A 16,946-nucleotide genomic window follows, 5' to 3' on the forward strand; every position below is an offset into this window, starting at 1 on the left:
ACATCGTGCTACTGTGCCCCAAGGGTTTCCTCCCTCGGGTCTCCAGACTTCTCCTAAAGCAGCCCAGGGTCCCAGATATAAGTAAGACGATGCGAGTTGCAGTAAAGCTGTCAGTGAATTTACAGAAGCATGTAAGCAGTGTGCAGTGATTGCTTGGGCCTGTGTGGACAGCTGTGAGAGACAGCACAGGCTCCCAGCCCTGGCCACCCCGTGCTCCCAGGAGAGCTCAAGCCTCACTCTGCTTGTGTCGGGCGCACCCTTTCCTTCTGAGGGGCCTACTGGCTAGAGAGGAGCCACTGGACTTGGATCTGCCCGTTTCCTGAGTCCTGGATAAAGGCTGGTCTGTAGAGAAGGACTGGAGCGCTGGGAGTGGGCAGGAGGCAGGCCGGGCTGGCCACGCACCGCCCTCCCCGAGGAAGGGCCAGGCGGAGGAGACTGCAGGAGGCTCAGGGGTGCAGAGAGCTGGGGTGGGGCTGCCCCTTCCTCCTGAGCTCTAAGACCTCACAGCTCAAGCACACGCACTGTGCACACACGCACCACACACCCACTCCATGCACACAGCCACACATCACTATGTACACATACATGTGCACCCTCCTGCAGAATCAGGTTCACAGAGGAGACAAAGTAATATCAACCGGGAAATTATACTTAAAATATAAATTCCATGCTTACCTCCCTGCATCACTATTTTTTCCACATTCCCACTTCAATTCATTTGTCTACCGCTGTTTCAGATTCCAGCTTTCAGACTCTGATGTGGGCCGGCGGGCCCTCACTGTACGGCAGAGCCCGTTTCTTCTCACTGTGAGCACCCCTCTCTCTAAAGCTCAGGCTGGTGCTGCCTCCTGTGGACCCCCGAAGCCGCAGCTGCCCGGGATCAGCCCCAGGTCTCTCCTTCCTTTCTTTTTCTTTCTCCCTTTTTTTTTGAGCAAATCTCCCCACTTGGGCCTATCGGCGGGTGCTTACTTGTCAGCAGCGTGATGGGAGGGCCTTTTCTGGGGATTTAAAAACTGTCTACAGGGCCATTGGCTCTAACCTGAGCTACTTGGGGCAAATCTGAAAATCTCTTCTAAGTACCGACTATTAATCTCCATCAGCGCCACATTCTTCTAGCTTCTGAAGTGACAGAACCATCTCCTGCTGGGTTACTGACAGTCTCTTGCTTTATGAGCAAGGACACGATGGAGCCATGATGACCACCCCCCAGAACACACCTCTGCTTCCATAACACTCCCGCCCCGTCAGTGGATCCTCCCTCACACCTCCCTGTAAGCGAACAAACATCCTTCCGTTTCTGGCCGGCCGAGTCGAGTCTTCCCCAGCGCCCGAGACTCCACCTGCTCTGAATGCACCGCTTTACGATGCCTTCCCCGTTCTGACGCGAGCCCCGCGTGCCGCCCCACCCCGCGCCCCCGCCGGCTGTCCGCCTGCCGGCACCCCGAGGCTGCCCCTCGGAGCCCCGGCCGTCGCTGGCCCCAGGCGGGCGTTCTCCCTCCCGGCCGTCGCGGCCTCCCTCGGTCGCTCAGCTCCCGGGCCGCCTGCGGGGCTGGGGCTCCTCCTCCCGCCCGCGCCCAGAGCGGTCAGCTCCCGGACTCAAGGACCCAGGCGTGGCTCTCCTTTCTCCCGCTCAGGGCCTCACACAAGAATAAACCAACCAGTAAAAACTCAGCGAAAAGCAAAGACGGCCCCAGCGCCGCAGCCGCTGACCAACTGGCCGTCCCCTGAGGAAGGGGCCCCGCGGGCGTCGCTGGCCCGGGCGGGTGCGTTCTGCCGCGCGGCGCGGCGGGAAGCCTGGAGGACGGTCTAGAGCCTCTCTCTACCTGCGAGACGAGACTAAACTAACCGCGCGACTGTCTCTAGCTCACCAACCTACCTATTTTGAAGGAGTAATACAAATGGCTGTTACTCCCAACACACCCAATGGCAGCATTTCAGCGTCCGGTGGCTGCTCCCCGGGAATCAGGCCCACACAGCTCCCTGACCCCGCGGAGCTCAGCGTAGGCTCTGCCCCGAGTGGGGGGACCGGGAGCCCCTGAAGCCTGCCTGGCTGAGCCTCCACAGTGACCGTGAGGAACCAGGGCCGGCGGTCAGAGCTGCGCTTCAGGCTGTGACCCTGGAGTCCCAAGGGTGTCACCAAGGGACCAACTAACTGATGCGGGTTCCTGAGCGTCTCCAGCACCCAGCGGGCTCGGCCGACTCACAGACAACACATAAGAAACAGCTATCCAGTCACAGACCGCGTGGGGAAGAGTCCAAGTGCAAAGGGTGTTTTACAAACAGAAGGACGGGTGCAGAGGTAGAGGGTGTGGCGGGGACAGAGCGAGATGGCTCAGGGCAGTGAGCGGGGCGGGGTCGGCATCCCCAGGTGCCAGGCTGGGGCCGGGGGGTGCAGGACACCGGGTGTGGTCAGGACCCAAACGGGGCTCAGGGGGTCCCAGTGCATGCACGCGGTCACCCCAAACACGAGGCACCTCCTGGACCCCTCCAGTGAGTCCTGGCCCCTTGGAGGGCACACCACACGCTGAGTGAGGACAGAGACACGAATGGATGGGCTCTGACCATGCGGGGAGCCGGGAGGGTGTGGGGCAGGGCACACCTCCTGAGCTGGGCCTGGAAGGATGAGGCAGGACTGGTCAGAGGGGTCCTCTGTGGGCACCCCAGCCCCATGTGATGGCACAGGAAGGGAGCCACGGGACTGGGCCGCAGGGACAGTGGAGCAAGAGGCTGTGCCTCAGAGGGCTTGGCTGGGGCCTGGCCTGGACCCAGACAGGCAGCCAGGGCTTCTGGACAGAGGAGACACTTAAACACTTAAGTGTTGCTTCAATTAAAAATATCACAAAAGGAATATGTTTGTGGTGACAAATGGTCTGAAAAAAGCAAGTAGATGACAACAAACCCTTAAACTTGAAATCCTCTGAGGTAGAACACAGCAATGTGGGATAAACAAGAACGAAGCATTTTAAAAGGATAAACTACAGCACCTGATAACAGGCTTGGTAAGACTGACAGAGAACCCCCTTGGGAGGACAGAGGCTGGGGTCCCCCTGGGGAGGACAGAGGCTGGGGGACCATGGTGGCCCCGGGCTCGCAAGCACTGGACCTGGACTCTGCCTCTGATCCTCCTTCCACTGCTTGTTTTTCAAACCTCAGCGACCTCACTGAGACGAGTGCTGGCCATGCAGCCCCTGCTGTCAGGACCCGCGCAGAGGAACGCAGCCTGGGAGCGGGAGGGGGTGCACCTCGGGGCGGGGCCGCTCCCGCTCCTGTGCCCTCTGGGTGCCAGGACAGCTCCTCACTCCGACGACAGGGCAGCGAGCGAGCAGGAAGACACAGCCTGCAAGCGTGATCCTGCCTGAAGGTCAGGAGGAAGGTGTGCAAAGAGGCGGGCGTGGCCTCCAGGCAGAGGCACTGGGAGGACGTCCAGATGAAGGCCTGGGCCTCGCCACCCGCTCTGTACAATGTGCCGGCTCAGCGGTCTGTCAGTAATTCAACCCACCAGCCTTGGGCCCGCACGGCGACCGTGTGAAGCTGACACCCAGGCCAGGCCTGGATGCTGCAGAGGCGGTAAGCATGGCCGTGTCCGCACTCACCGCCACCGTCTGGCTCAAGGCTGGGGCTCTTCCCTCAGGACCCCAGGCCCCGGGGACCAGCGGGCAGGTGGGGATGAAGGTGGGGATGCCGCACTCTCCTCATGCAGACACTGCAGGGTCACTGCTGCCGGGAGCAGTCGTCAGGGCCTGGGGCCTGTCCCGCCATACCTGGGGCCTCCCTCTCGGAGGAACAGCCGGGTCCTGAGTCTACTTCGCTCAGGAGCTTGTGTGGTTCCATTTCTTTCCTCCGAACCCTCCCAAGACTGCGACCCCCGCCCTTGGAAAGGCTGTGACAAAGTGAATGAGGCGCAGAGCTGTGCTCGGATTTATGCAGAACCATTACCCCGTCGGCGAGTCACCCTCCCTCCCCTCTTCAGCAGTCAGGCCTCCCATTAGCCAGTTTGATGGCCGCTGCTCACAAAGGGGCACCTTTGCTAAACCAGCTTCGAGGCCTCTGGATCCGTCCCCGGGGAGGAGCTGGTTAATTTGGAATGTAGTCGTATGTATGAGGCCGACACAGCCCGAGTCACCATCCGCGTGTTCTTTTTTGTAGCTGCTGTTTATTATCCCTTTCCTTTCCTCTCTGGGAGCTGTAATTCTCAACATGCTGGAGACAGTCTGGGGTAATCTTTTCTCTGGGAATCCTGGAGAGGATGCACACGTATCCTTGGTGAACTGGTGGATTCCTTGGTTGGCCACTCTTTGCTGCTTTTCATTAGAGTGATTCCCCAAGCACTCTTTGTTCAATGTGTCTTCAAGGTGTTTTTGTTTTTGTTTTTTTTTTGAGACATTTTAACAAATGCCATTTCCCCTGACATTTTTTAAAAATTTTATTATTTATCTGGCTGTGCCGAGTCTTTGGTGCTGTGTGCGGACTTTCCGAAGTTGCGGCGGGCAGGGCTCCTCACTGCGGCTGGTGGCCCCTCTCACTGGGGGGCACGGGCGCCGGGTGCAGGCTCAGCAGCTGTGGCACATGTGCTTGGTTGCTCTGCGGCATGTGGAATCTTCCTGGACCAGGGACTGAACCTCCGTCCCCTAAACTGGCAGGGGGATTCTCCACTCTTCCCCTGGGGAGGTCCCCAAGGTTTTTAAAAGCAGAGAGAGAGGCCTCTGTTAATTTTCCCAAGTTGGCCTATGAGTCCACTTGTGGACTGTAGCAGAAATCAGGAAAATTTAATAAATGTTGATCAATGACTCTACCTTGCTTTTCAGGTTTCTCTTGAGTAATTTTCACAGACTTCTTTCATACCAACCAATACAAATAGGATTTCTGAGCCAAGCTTTCAACTTACATTTACGAGGTGACATATCTTTATAAATAGATACCTACCTCTCAATGATATCTGCCCATAAGTCAGACAGAGAGATGTGGCTTCTGAATTACACACCCTGAAGACTTCCTCTCTCCTCTTGCAACGTGTGTGTGGCAGCATGGCACACACTCAGTGCTCAGCAAACCCTACTGAGCTTGAAGATGCTGACAATTACGTCTTCTTACACCTGTCTCAGGAACAGAAGTTCCAAGTCTGTCTAGACTGTATAGAGATGTTTTACCTTTGTTCCTTTAAAAATGAAGACCAAGTATTTCCAATAAAACATGGCACTTTAAAATCAGAGTATCATGTATGTACATCTGAACAGCCCAAAACACAGTTTTCAGTTAAGGAACCCATTTCACAGCAAGATATTTCCAGGTTGTGAGCAACAACTTTTCAGCATTGCTTTGGGGTGATAGGATACCCCAAAGTTTTGCATGAGTATTTATTCCTACTAGGTAAGAGAGTAAGCTTCTTGATGACACTGCTTCTATGTGGCAATGGCTTTTTTTAACTTTCCAATGTCACTTTGCCATCTTCCCATAAGCCCGGGCACTCACAAATATCTGGAACTCCACTGCCTGGAAGGTTCTGGAGAAAAGCCTTTCCAGAACATGTCACCTCTGGCAGCCCTGGAATCCCTGACCTCTGATTTTCCTGTATGCGTACTCCAGAGCTCCTGGGAGAGAGATTCTTTCTCTTAATTAATCTGGAAAACTGAGGCAAAAAAGGAGAAATGTTCTAGTTCCCAGGGGGAACTGGCAGACTCGGCCTTACTGGGGCCCTCCGCTCTCCCCTAGAGGCTGCTCTAGTGGCCCCACCGCCACAGACAGTTGTTCACTTCATCCAGATGTGTCTGCTTTGTCTTGAAGAGCTCTGACTGCATGAAGATCTCAGGCCTGACTCCTCACCACTGGCTCCGCAGCAAGACATGGCTGGACATCATCCTCACGAGCTGGCGTCTCCATCCATCTCGCTGCCCAGTGGCCCCCAGGCCCCACCTGCTCAGGTGCTGTGGGCACCCCTCCCAGGCCGGCTGTTTGGTGCAGAACTGCTCCATTACAACAGCCATAAGGCTTGTGGGATGTTTGGAACAATGACGTGCTCACTGCTGTGTCACTTTCCCCTTGTTTTCCCAATAAAATCTTTCCTAAAAGACATTTAAATATAAAGACGTCTATAAAAGGTCTTGTATAATTGTACTATAAATTAAATATTTTTCTGTCTCACTGGGAAGGAACCTTTAAGATCTAGTCCACTCTCCTTATTTTAAAGACGAGTGTCCTGAGAGCCTGGGAGGAGAGGTGACAAAGCTGGCTGGGGGCAAGGCTGGCACCAAGGCTGAGGGCTCCTGGTCCACACTGGGCAAAGCCCCCCCTTCCTTCCTTCCTACTTCTCTCTCCTCCTGGGCTCATCCCCCACCTCCCTGCCCTGTGCATTGAGGCTGTTTCTCAGATGACATCCTTTGGCGAATGCCACCTGGAGGGAATCCTCAAGGGAGTGACCAGAACCGGGGGGCAGGGCCTGGGAAATAGTTGTCACCATTGTCAACGGCATCACTGACTCCATGGACTTGAGTTTGAGCAAGCTCCGGGAGTTCATGATGGACAGGGAAGCCTGGCGTGCTGCACTTCATGGGGTCACAAAGAGTCGGACACCACTGAGCAACTGAACTGAACTGTCACCAGGCCAGGAGGGAGCCTTTTTTTTAAAAAAAACAACAAAAAACAAAACTAGAATCTGTTTCCTTCTTTTTGTTTTTTTCTTCACTAGAGCCACATGTTGCTATGGGAACAAGGATGGCACTGGGAGCCCACAGCCACTCACGGGCCCGACAGAGCCTGTAAATAAATTCTGCCTCACTCCAGGCTCGGCGCTGACTGGTCCTGGAGGGCAGCTCAAGCAGCCACTTACAGACTCTCCACCCTGCTGGTGTCGGCAGGGACCCTTCTGCAGCCGGTTCCCGGGAGCCGGGAGGAATTTGCACCCTCCACCCTCCCAAAGCCTCCACTGCACAGCCTCAGCCCTGTCTGTCCATCCAGGGCCGGGATCACGTGATCCGCTCTTCAGATGAGAAAACCCATCCAAAGGGCCGTGCCCACCTGCCGCCACTGCCTCGGCTCACTGCAGCCTCACTCAGGCTCCTGCGCTTCACATCATCCCCCCGCCCCCACCCCAGGTTCAGGTGCTCTTCCTGTGGGCTGATTTCTGTCCGGTGGTGAAGCTATAGCCACTCTAGGGAAGGGCCCTTGCCTGGGTTTCTCTCCTGGTTTGAGCGCAGGCTGGTGCACAAAGCCTGCCCACAGGAACCACCTGCTCCCCAACATCTAACCTGATGGCCTAGCCAGGGCAGAGCTGGGCTCTTTTCTGCGGCTTTACTATTTATTGGGTTAGCCAGAATGTTCCTTCAGGTTTTTATGTAAAGATACAAGACATTTTGCATTTTCACCAAGAACTTCAGTGAACAACATGTTCACTGCTTTGTTCCACTACCTTCTGCCATTTTTTAGGCAACTTCATAATTCCACCTTCCCAAAACTTTTAATCTTTTTGAGCAGAGAACTGTTCCAGGTATCTTTTACAGTCTTCTAGGGAACTGAAACTTTTTCCATTAAAATAATTTTATAAAGGCCAAAATAAAGAGAAATCTGGAATGTACAGTGGATGTCCCAGCCAAGGACGCCCCAGTCAATGGTGAGTTTTTGCTTGTTCATCAAAGAAACTTGTGGTCTGCATTGTCCTAATGGAAGATAACGTGTTTCCTATTGACTAATTCTGGATGCCTTTCATCGAATGCTGGTTTCAGTTGGTCTAACTGGGACCAGTATTTGTTGGAATTAATTATGAGCTCCTTTTCTGGAAGGAGCTTGTAACAGAGGACTCCCTTCCAATCCCAACATATACATAACTTCACCTTCTTTGGATGAAGACCGGCCTTTGGCTGCTGGTGGTTCATTTCATTTGCCCCACAAGCTCTTCTGTTCCACATTATTGTACAGTATCTACTTTTCATCGCCTGTCACAATTTGTTTTAAAAACGAAATGTTTTCATTAAATAAGGTCAAGACAGTTTTTTTCACTTAACTTATGTAGAACCCAAACATCAAAGCGAGGAACATAACCAAGCTGGTGCAAGTGATTTTCAACGCTTGATTTGAATATTTTGAGTATGCCAGCTATCTCTCGTGGTATAACATTGATTGTTCTCAATTAATGTCTCAATTTGATTGCTATCAACTTCAACTGGTCTACTTGACCGTGGAGCATCGTCCAGCAAGAAATCTCCAGCATGAAACTTCACAAACCACGTCTGACACATTCGATCTGTCACAGCACTGTCTCCATACAGTGCACAAATCCTTCCTCATGTTTCAGTTGTCTTTTTACCTTTCTTGAAATAATAGAGCATAATATGCCAAAAATGTTGCTTTTTTCTTCCATCTTCAATATTAAAATGCTTATATAATTTTGATAAACTTTTTAAAATTCACGCTGATATGACAGCTGTCACAATACTATCTAACCAAACTGTTTCGAATCAAGTTAAAGACAAATAAGCACTACTAGAGTCATGGGGAAGCCAAATGAACTTTTTTGGCCAACCCAACATTATGCCTTTTTGGGAGATAGAGCACCCTGGATGTTAAGAGTCAAACTGCTTGTAATTCAAACTCTTATAAATCACTTAACATTGCTCAGCTTTGGTTTCCTCATCAATTTATCCCTTTTGCTTAGAATGTTTTTTATTATGAAAACTATGCACTAAAAGGTGCATAAAATACAAATGTACAGCTTGTTGAATAACTATAAAGTGAACTCCAGCCATGTAAACCACACGCAGGTCAAGAACCAGAAACACTGCTGGCACCGTATGGTCCCTTCCTGGTCTGAGCCCCTGCCCTGCTATTAAAACCACAGCCTGCCTTTAATAATAATCACTTCTTTTCTGTGTGCACAACCTTAGATGTCATAGCTTAGTTTTGCCTGTTTCTGACGTTTGTACAAATGTAATCCCACTACACGGATTCTTCGGTGCTGGCTCTATCTTTGGACACGCTGTGATGTTCACCCCCATGGACCGCGGGGATGAGAAGTTGTTTCACTGAACCTTTTCCTTTATTTGGCTGCCTGACGGGGAGAGGGAGCGATGGACGGACGCACTGAATGATTCATCCGCTCACTCAGGAAGGAGGTACTCTGTTCGCACACATGCCGGGCCCAAGTTAGGGCCGGGACATAAGACAAAAAAACACCACACGGCCTCTTTCCTCAGCTACATAAATTCAACACACAACTAGAGCCCTGAGAGCTGCCTACAGACTGTCCACCCCGTCCTCACTCTGTTACTGACTCGACAAAGGCTTTCTTTCCCGTGGGTTCTTGTGAGCAGGAACTTGGTTGTTCCATATTGTAGGAAGGAAGCTTTTCCTACAAATCCTTTCTAGCTCGTGGGGTTGCTTGTGCCCCTGAAGTCTCTACCTCCTGAAAAATCACTCCACAACCTGCTCCCCAACCAGGCTTCATCAAAGCCAAAATAAGAAACGGGCATAAGCGAAACAGGCACAAGAAGAAACAGGCTGACAGACTGACAGCCTCCTTAAGGACGAAGCGGTGTGCCTCTGCTGCTCTTCTCTGGTAACCAGGGGAATGCGAACGAAAGGTGTGTGAGAGATGCCGCGTCAGAACCAGCACGGCTGCTGCCTGGGTACGAGAGGAAACTTCAGATCCGCCAGGATGTCTGTGGTCCTGTCCACAAGGCCGTTTCTAACCTCCTGCAGGCGGGAGAGCCCGTCTGCCTCCCAAGCAGCTCAGAGTCAGGCAGCAGTCGAGGCAGGGGGGCTGGAAGGACCACGCAGCTGCTCTGGCGATGAGACCAGTAGGAAGTGGTGGGGGAAAAGCCAGAAGACCATTTCGGCTCTAGGCACCAGGGAGACTCAGATGAATGAAAATAACTGAAGGACAGCGGGTCTCGGGGGGAGGGACTCGCTGACAGACAAACCCACACGTGCCTGCCGTCTAGTGCTGAGCGTGAGACGAGGATGGGAAAGCCGCCTCCGAGTAGCAGAGGGAGGGGCATGTCCAGGGGCAGAGCCAAGGAGGGGCAGGATGACAAGCTCCCTGGTGGGCAATGAAAGGAAAACGTTCTGAGACGTTGAGACACGACAAGGAAACGCTGAGCAGACAAGGAGCAAGAGGTCACCGGAGCCAAGTGGCACTCTTCGAAAGGTAAACATTAAGGGAATTTATTGACAGAAGTCGTAAATGTAGCTAAAAAATTAAATGAATTCATTGCCTGGTGCTCACAAAGGAAGATGAGAGACAGATGCCAGCAGCAGACACGCGCTTCCCGAAGGAGAGGCATGAAATGCCGAGGAAATCAGAAGCGTGTCCGGACAGGTGATCAAGAAATCTGAACGCCCTCAGCCTGCCTGGCTGCCGTCACCCGAGAGCTGGCCCTGGTGGAGGGGTCGGGGTTGGGGGTGCAGATCAGCCTGCGGCCAGATGTCGAGCATGGTGCGGGGAGGCCGGGCTGACTAGAGCAACACAGACACGTGGCCATGTTGCGCAAGAAATCCCCAAGGATTTTAGCTCTGGACCCTTCCTGTTGCCACAGCCCTGGAGTTGCCAGCAGCTACAGCCACGTACACCCGCCACCTTCCCACCTTCTGCCTGGACAGCCTGCCCTCCTGCCGAATGCTCTTCAATGCACAGGGGTGCCAGGCCGCACCTCCCCGCCTGGCTCTGCTCCGACACCCTCTCCGCACGGGGCAGCGCCTGCAACAAACGGTCTTACCTGGGAGAACTGGCATGCTTCTTTTCCTGTCTGCATACACCGTCTTACCTCTCATGATGGAAACCAACTCCATCTACACTTCTTGAAATTCACACAGTCTGTGGGCTGGTAACATTCACTATCTAAAGAAAGACAGGTCCTGGCTCTGAGTCAGTGAAGGCTACTGATGCCCCTTGGCAGATAAGCCAGGACAGACTGAAGAATCCTGGCCTGCCTTCCACCCCATCCTCCACTGTAAGGAAGAGGCGCCCTGACCCCTGTCTTCTCATGGCGTGGTTCTGGCTCCATGGGACTCCGGACCAGGCTTGTCCTGGACCCCTGCCTGCTTTCCCTGCTGGCTGTGCCATCACAGTCCCCCCAGGAGTCCTGACCGACCCACCCCAGTCACCCTGCTTCCCTCACTCCTCTGACTCTGCACACCTTCCTGCCCATCTCCAAGAAGGGGGATATGACGCCCAGAATCAGCATGCTGCAATAAAGAACGCTCTCTTTGAGGCGGCGTAACATTCCCGATGCTCCGTGAAATCAACTCTTGTGCCTTTTTGTTTGCTCTGAGAATGACACAGTTTATGGATCTTGCCTTATGATCCTGGTCACTGTTTATTTTATGATTTGAGATGTTCCCAGGTTGGCAACACCACACTGAGGTTTTCTTCCTGATCAATAACTCACTCGATAAAGCAGCTGAGCAAGTCGCTCATCAGCCAGATACATGATGGGGTCACCAGTTAATTAGTGACCTAAGTCAACCCATTCAAACTGGGGACCCCAGTCTCCAAACTGGCGGGTCCTAAGTGGCTGGGGCTCCTTGCAGATATTTTTGTAAACTCATCAGGGAGAGGGGATCTGGCATGCCACCTTTTGAGTTCTGTAAGGGGAAATTATCCCTCTGGTCACAGAGGTGAGGGCCGTGGGGTCAAGACCTGGAAGAAGACCCTGACCTGACTTGCCCCAGTGCTTCTCAGCCTTCTCTGACTTAAGAATTCCTTCTACTGTTAAATGACAACTACAAAGTCCCATTCAGGAACTAAAGAAAACAAAATGACCTTTTAAAAAATGCACTATATAAGAAACAAGGGATTGCAAACAAAAATATTTAATTTTAGCTTCATATACTATTAAGTAAAGATACGTTCAAATGGTTTTCTAATTTAGTAATATACATGTAATTTAAGTGGTTAGAAAAATTGAGAATTATTGGTAAAATTTTAAAACTATGATATTTTGTTTGGGGCTCAAGTATCTATTAAAATACAGATTCAAAAAAAAAATAAAATAAAATACAGATTCAAATTTATACTTCTGTTACATCTTCAAAGAAGAAAGTATCTTTATGACCTGATGTTTAGAATTCTTTAATTTTGTGCTTTAAAAACTATCAATGGCTTTCTTTATTTTATAATTTTCAGGTTTGTTTTGAAATAAAAAGGTAAGCAAAAGTTTCAGGCTTCTGTTTATAAGCTCTTCTCTGCAAGAAATATATTGTGGGCGTGTATCATTTTTATTCTAAATAAATACAAAGGCAAAATGAATATATGTTATCACAATATTTTCACTGCTTAAAATGCTTTTCAAAGAACCAGAAGCACCTTGATGTGCCCTGGAGAACTCTCATCTGACAAATAATGCATGCTCCAGGGCCCACTGTGTAACGTGTGGGGCTCTCCTTCAAAAGGCAGAGAAAAAGCTTCTCCTTTTCTCCCAGGTCTCTCCTGACGTGCCCCAGGGTTTCCACCTGCTATTTGATGCTGTGCTTGCTCCAGCTCGGGGGACAGCGTCAGGTCAGGGCAGACCCTCAGGGCACCCAGGGCCCCATCTTGTGACTCGCACGGGGACCCACACCAGATCCTGACTCTCCTCACAAACGTGTGGGGGTCCCACTGGGAGTGGCAGTGGTCCCAGGGCAGGCTGAGGAGGGCGCGCAGGCCCAGGCACCAGGGGTCAGGGTGGGTGGCCGAGAACCCGTCCTAGGGAGGGAGGAGGGGCGGAGGCTGGCCTGCGGGGAGCCCCTGGTGGGTGCTCTTCCCGTAAAAAGAAAATCCAAAGGTAAGATTACTAAGAATTTCAAGAGGATGCTGGAGAGCATTAAACCCAAAGCACAGAGCCCCTTCCGGTGTGGAGCTCCACGCCCAGGACACTGGTCCTGTAGTGACCTGACAAAGTTTACACAGGGGTGAAACTGCAGGATGGTTACTATTTTTATGCCTTTCATTTACCTCTTGAGCTTCAACCTTACTGTGGTCTTTAACCAGCGGTCAGGCCTTCAGGGTGTGCGCTAAGCACATCTGACTGTGTAAAAGCAAGTGTGATGAGCAGACAGACCCGTGGCATGGCCACCTGCCAACTCCAACGCCTCACTGCCAGCGCTTACTCTATGCACACCTGAGGAACAGAGGCTAAGCAATTAACTTACAGATGGATTATTTTGCACTCAAAATGGAAACAGACGTTCTTCTCACCTTTAATGGTGTGAGTGGGCCCGGAGGTGGCTCCTGGGGCCCAGGGGGATGCACGCTGTTGGGGGAGGCAGTCCCAGCGGGTCTGGCACGGTCCTGGTTTGCACTCGGGTCCTGTGCTGAAGCTCACAGCGCCCTCCCTCGGGTTCTCAAGGCATTGCAGGCACTGCCCACCCCTCTCATCTGAAGGAACCCACTGCGTCCTCCAGAGCCATTTCCAGCCAGAGAAGACAGCACGTTTGAGGCCCAGGAACCTCACCTGCCGGCCACCCTGGCCTCGGGAGCCCAAACTCGAGAGAATAACCTATCCACTCTTTCCTCATGAATTCCACAGGTGAAGGGACACCCAGACGGTGTGGCCCAAAAGAACAGCTGCTGCCCCAGAAACAATGCCAGGGCCCAGGCGAGGAACGGGCCAGGGAGGAAGAGGCTGACCCGGGAACATCATGTGCAGGCCGGCGCAGGACTGGGTAGACGGACAGAGAAAACCTGCAACTGTGCATCTCGGCCGCCCCGTGGAGTTGGGGTTCCTCACACACCACACATAGGGGCCCAGGAACCCTGAGAGAGCTGGCATCTGGGAGGGGAGAGGACTCTCCAGGTCTCTGCACAGGGGAGGAAGTGAAGCTGCAGGGGCTGGCTGCCACTTGTGGTGAACAGACACCTAGAAATGGTAACAACAGCTCCCCTGTGAGAGAGCAGGGCCCCTCCTTCCTGCACCGAGCAAGCTGTCTGAATAACAGGCCACTGATGGGCGGAACCAACAGCTCCAGTTCACTTGGGACGAGGTATCACCCAGATAGCAGGAAGTACCACTGTGTCTTTCACCAAAGGGGACCCTTACCTCGTTTGCTGTGTTGTGTGTTCCAACGATTCGGATGAAGGATGCTGGACGTCTTTCAAAAGTTACTGACTGCCAGGACCTGTGAGGAGAAACATAAGCACTGCTTGGTTACACAGTCCTGTGATCCTGCTGACGGCACGGGCCCAGCGGAGCCCAGGATGTGGAGGGGGTGGGGGTCTCCACCCACTGTGGAGCAGGGACAGGAGCGCACGGTGCCCCCACAATCTCGGCAGAGGAGGTGCCTGCCCTTCTGTGAAGGCTCCACATAAGCAAGCATGAGATGCAGACCCGTGCAGGTGGTGACAAGAGCGTGGCCACACGGGGGCTGGGTGGGTGGGGGTCAAGGTGGGCGGGGTTCATGAAGTAACAGGGCCATGATGGGGCTGCCCTCAGAGGGCTGTGGGCTGAATGGCCGCACGCGGCGGGCACAGTGACTTCCCGGGAGGGTTCTGGAGGAGGAGCTGAAGCCGGGCAGGCAGGGCAACGGCAGGGCAGCTGGGCCCAGCACTGCAGGTCGGGAGGGGGGCATTCACTGCCGTGCGAGCCCTGGGCTCCCATGTCTCACCCCCCACCCCATGCAAGTGGTGGCGGTACCTGGGGAAGAAAAGGCAAGTTTCTCCACTGGCCTCCCTTCAGCCCTCTTTTTCTGCTTCCCAATGCATCCCCCAAACAGTTTAGTCTTTGGATGGGTGGGCTCAAAAGCAGCCCCAGGATTTTAAACGCCCCTCCTCACAGATGGGCAGGGGCTGGGCCGGTGGAGCAGGCCCCAGTCTCCCCCGAGAGGAACTGGTCTGCTCCCAGTTCACCGCTCCCGGCTCGCAGGAAGGCATGAGGCTCTCAGCACCCACGGCTGCAAACTCCGCTCCTGCTTTCATAATCAGCGCGAGGTGCTCGCGGCTGCCGCAGCCCTCCTCTGCACACATGGCGGAGCCGCCAGCTGCAGGGACGCTGTTTCCTGTAATTGTCTAATTACCAAGTAATGCTACCAAAGAAAATACACGTATTTGGGGCTTGTTTTTCCCCCTTTGCTTTCAGGTGTTCCATCTTCTCTCTCACCATGAGCCGCCCACAGAGGCTGATTCACTGCTGCCTGGACACCAGGCCCCTTGAGGTCATTAAAATGTCGTTTCCATCCTATGCACAAAGTCTGTGCCTCTGGAAGCAGTTTTCTGGAAACAGCATAAGAAAAATCACTCTGTCTGTAGAAAGGCTATTCATACATGAAGGTGATGCCATCTGACCATCCCCAGGGCCTGCACTCCTGGCCCATTTTCTCAGTGTTTTGTTCCCAGACCCACACAACTCCCTTGGAAAGCCCAAGGGCCAGGGTGGGCCTGTGAGGAAGGCCCCATGGGGCTTTAACACTGGACCTGGGCTCCGACAGGCCTCGGGGTCATTTCTGCCCTAAGCACGGGGGCTGAGCACAGAGGTGCGTTCTTCCTCCAGCAGGTCGGGGAAGCCAGGGGTTCACGTCGCCCAGGCATCAGAACCCCATCCCACTGCCAACGGCAATGACAGCACACACCAGAGCTGGTCCACTGCACTTCTCAGACCACCACTCCAGGAAAGGGAAACAGAGCCAGGGCAAGTGACTCAGCCAGAGACAACTATTCACTTCAGTTACTCAGTCATGGCTGACTCTTTGCGACGCCATGGGCTGCAGCACGCCAGGCTTCCCTGTCCATCGCTGACTCCCAGAGCTTGCTCAAACTCATGTCCATTGAGTCGGTGATGCCATTCAACCGTCTCGTCCTCCGTCTTCTCCTCCTGCCTTCAGTCTTTCCCAGCATCATGGTCTTTTTCAATGAGTCAGTTCTTCACATCAAGTGGCCAAAGTATTGGAGCTTCAGCATCAGTCCTTCCAATGAATATTCAGGACTGATTTCCTTTAGGATTGACTGGTTTGATCACCTTGCTGTCCAAGGGCCTCTCAAGAGTCTTCTCTAACACCATAGTTCAAAAGCATCAATTCTTTGGCGCTCAGCTTTCTTTATAGTCCAGCTCTCACATCCATACATGACTACTGGAAAAACCATAGCTCTGATATTAGGTGCAGCCAGTTTCACAAAAAGGACTGCGATGGAGACGGGGCTGGGAGTGGAGGAGACAGAGCAGACTCTTTTCTTCTTAGCTTTCTAGTCCTGTGCTTATCCAAAAAAAACTGTCCAGTGCTTCTGGACAGGAAGGTAAAACCTGGCTCTCGTAAGCTCACGGTCCTCATCAACATGCTCAGGGCTCTGAGAGTGCAGACAGGCCTGGCATCGTGCCCCTGCCCCCTGGACGACCCCACCCCCACCCTGCCCTACTGTGTGGGGTGGAGGCCAAGGACCTGAAGGGAGTGAGGGCTCACTGTGGGGAGTCCTGGGAGGAGCTGGGCCTGAACCCCACTCGTTTCCCCACAGTCGCCCCCTTGGCTCCATCTCCCGTCCAGCCTCCTAGGGGCTCATGCCCTGGCCCCACCACCCTCTGCGGGGGGAGCAGGGCTGGCAGGGCGGCAGCCTGAGCAGGAGGGAGCATGCTGGAGTAACAAGATCAGAAGGCCTCAATTTAATACCAATCCTCCATTGCACCGCATTAATATCTAATCATATTAGAGTTCATTTTCACTAACACAGCCCGAGAGGTGAACAGATGATTTCATCTTCAGCAAACTGGATGACAACCCTAAGACCAAAGCACGAGCAGGAAGGGAAGCCAGTCAGGATGAGGTAACGAGCATCTCTCCCTCCCAAGTATCGGCTTCCATTTCCTCCGAATATCTTTGAAACTGCTCTCCGTGTGCCCAGCGGGGAGTGAGGAGGCGGCAGCGGGATGGTCTTGGTCAAGTTGGAGCCACATGCATAGCCACGGCGCTGCCCCAAGGAGGCTCCTGCTTCACAGAGCCAGGCACCGCCACGGCCGCCCAGCCTCTGCAGAAGCTCGGCGCCTCTCTTACAGAGCCGG

General features: G+C 53.3%; 1 protein-coding gene across 3 annotated transcripts in view; it reads right to left on the reverse strand.

The window, feature by feature from the left end:
• The window catches only part of BTBD9 (BTB domain containing 9), a 402,401-nt gene that overhangs the window by 5,764 nt on the left and 379,691 nt on the right, over positions 1–16,946 (reverse strand). For all 3 annotated transcript variants that reach the window (XM_043450576.1, XM_043450578.1, XM_043450577.1), the window contains exon 10: positions 14,004–14,082. In XM_043450576.1, coding sequence (XP_043306511.1) covers positions 14,004–14,082 — 79 coding nt within the window. The remainder of the gene's footprint in view (positions 1–14,003; positions 14,083–16,946) is intronic.

The sequence above is a fragment of the Cervus canadensis genome, chromosome 28, assembly GCF_019320065.1.
Source record: "Cervus canadensis isolate Bull #8, Minnesota chromosome 28, ASM1932006v1, whole genome shotgun sequence".
In the NCBI taxonomy this organism is placed as follows: domain Eukaryota; kingdom Metazoa; phylum Chordata; class Mammalia; order Artiodactyla; family Cervidae; genus Cervus; species Cervus canadensis.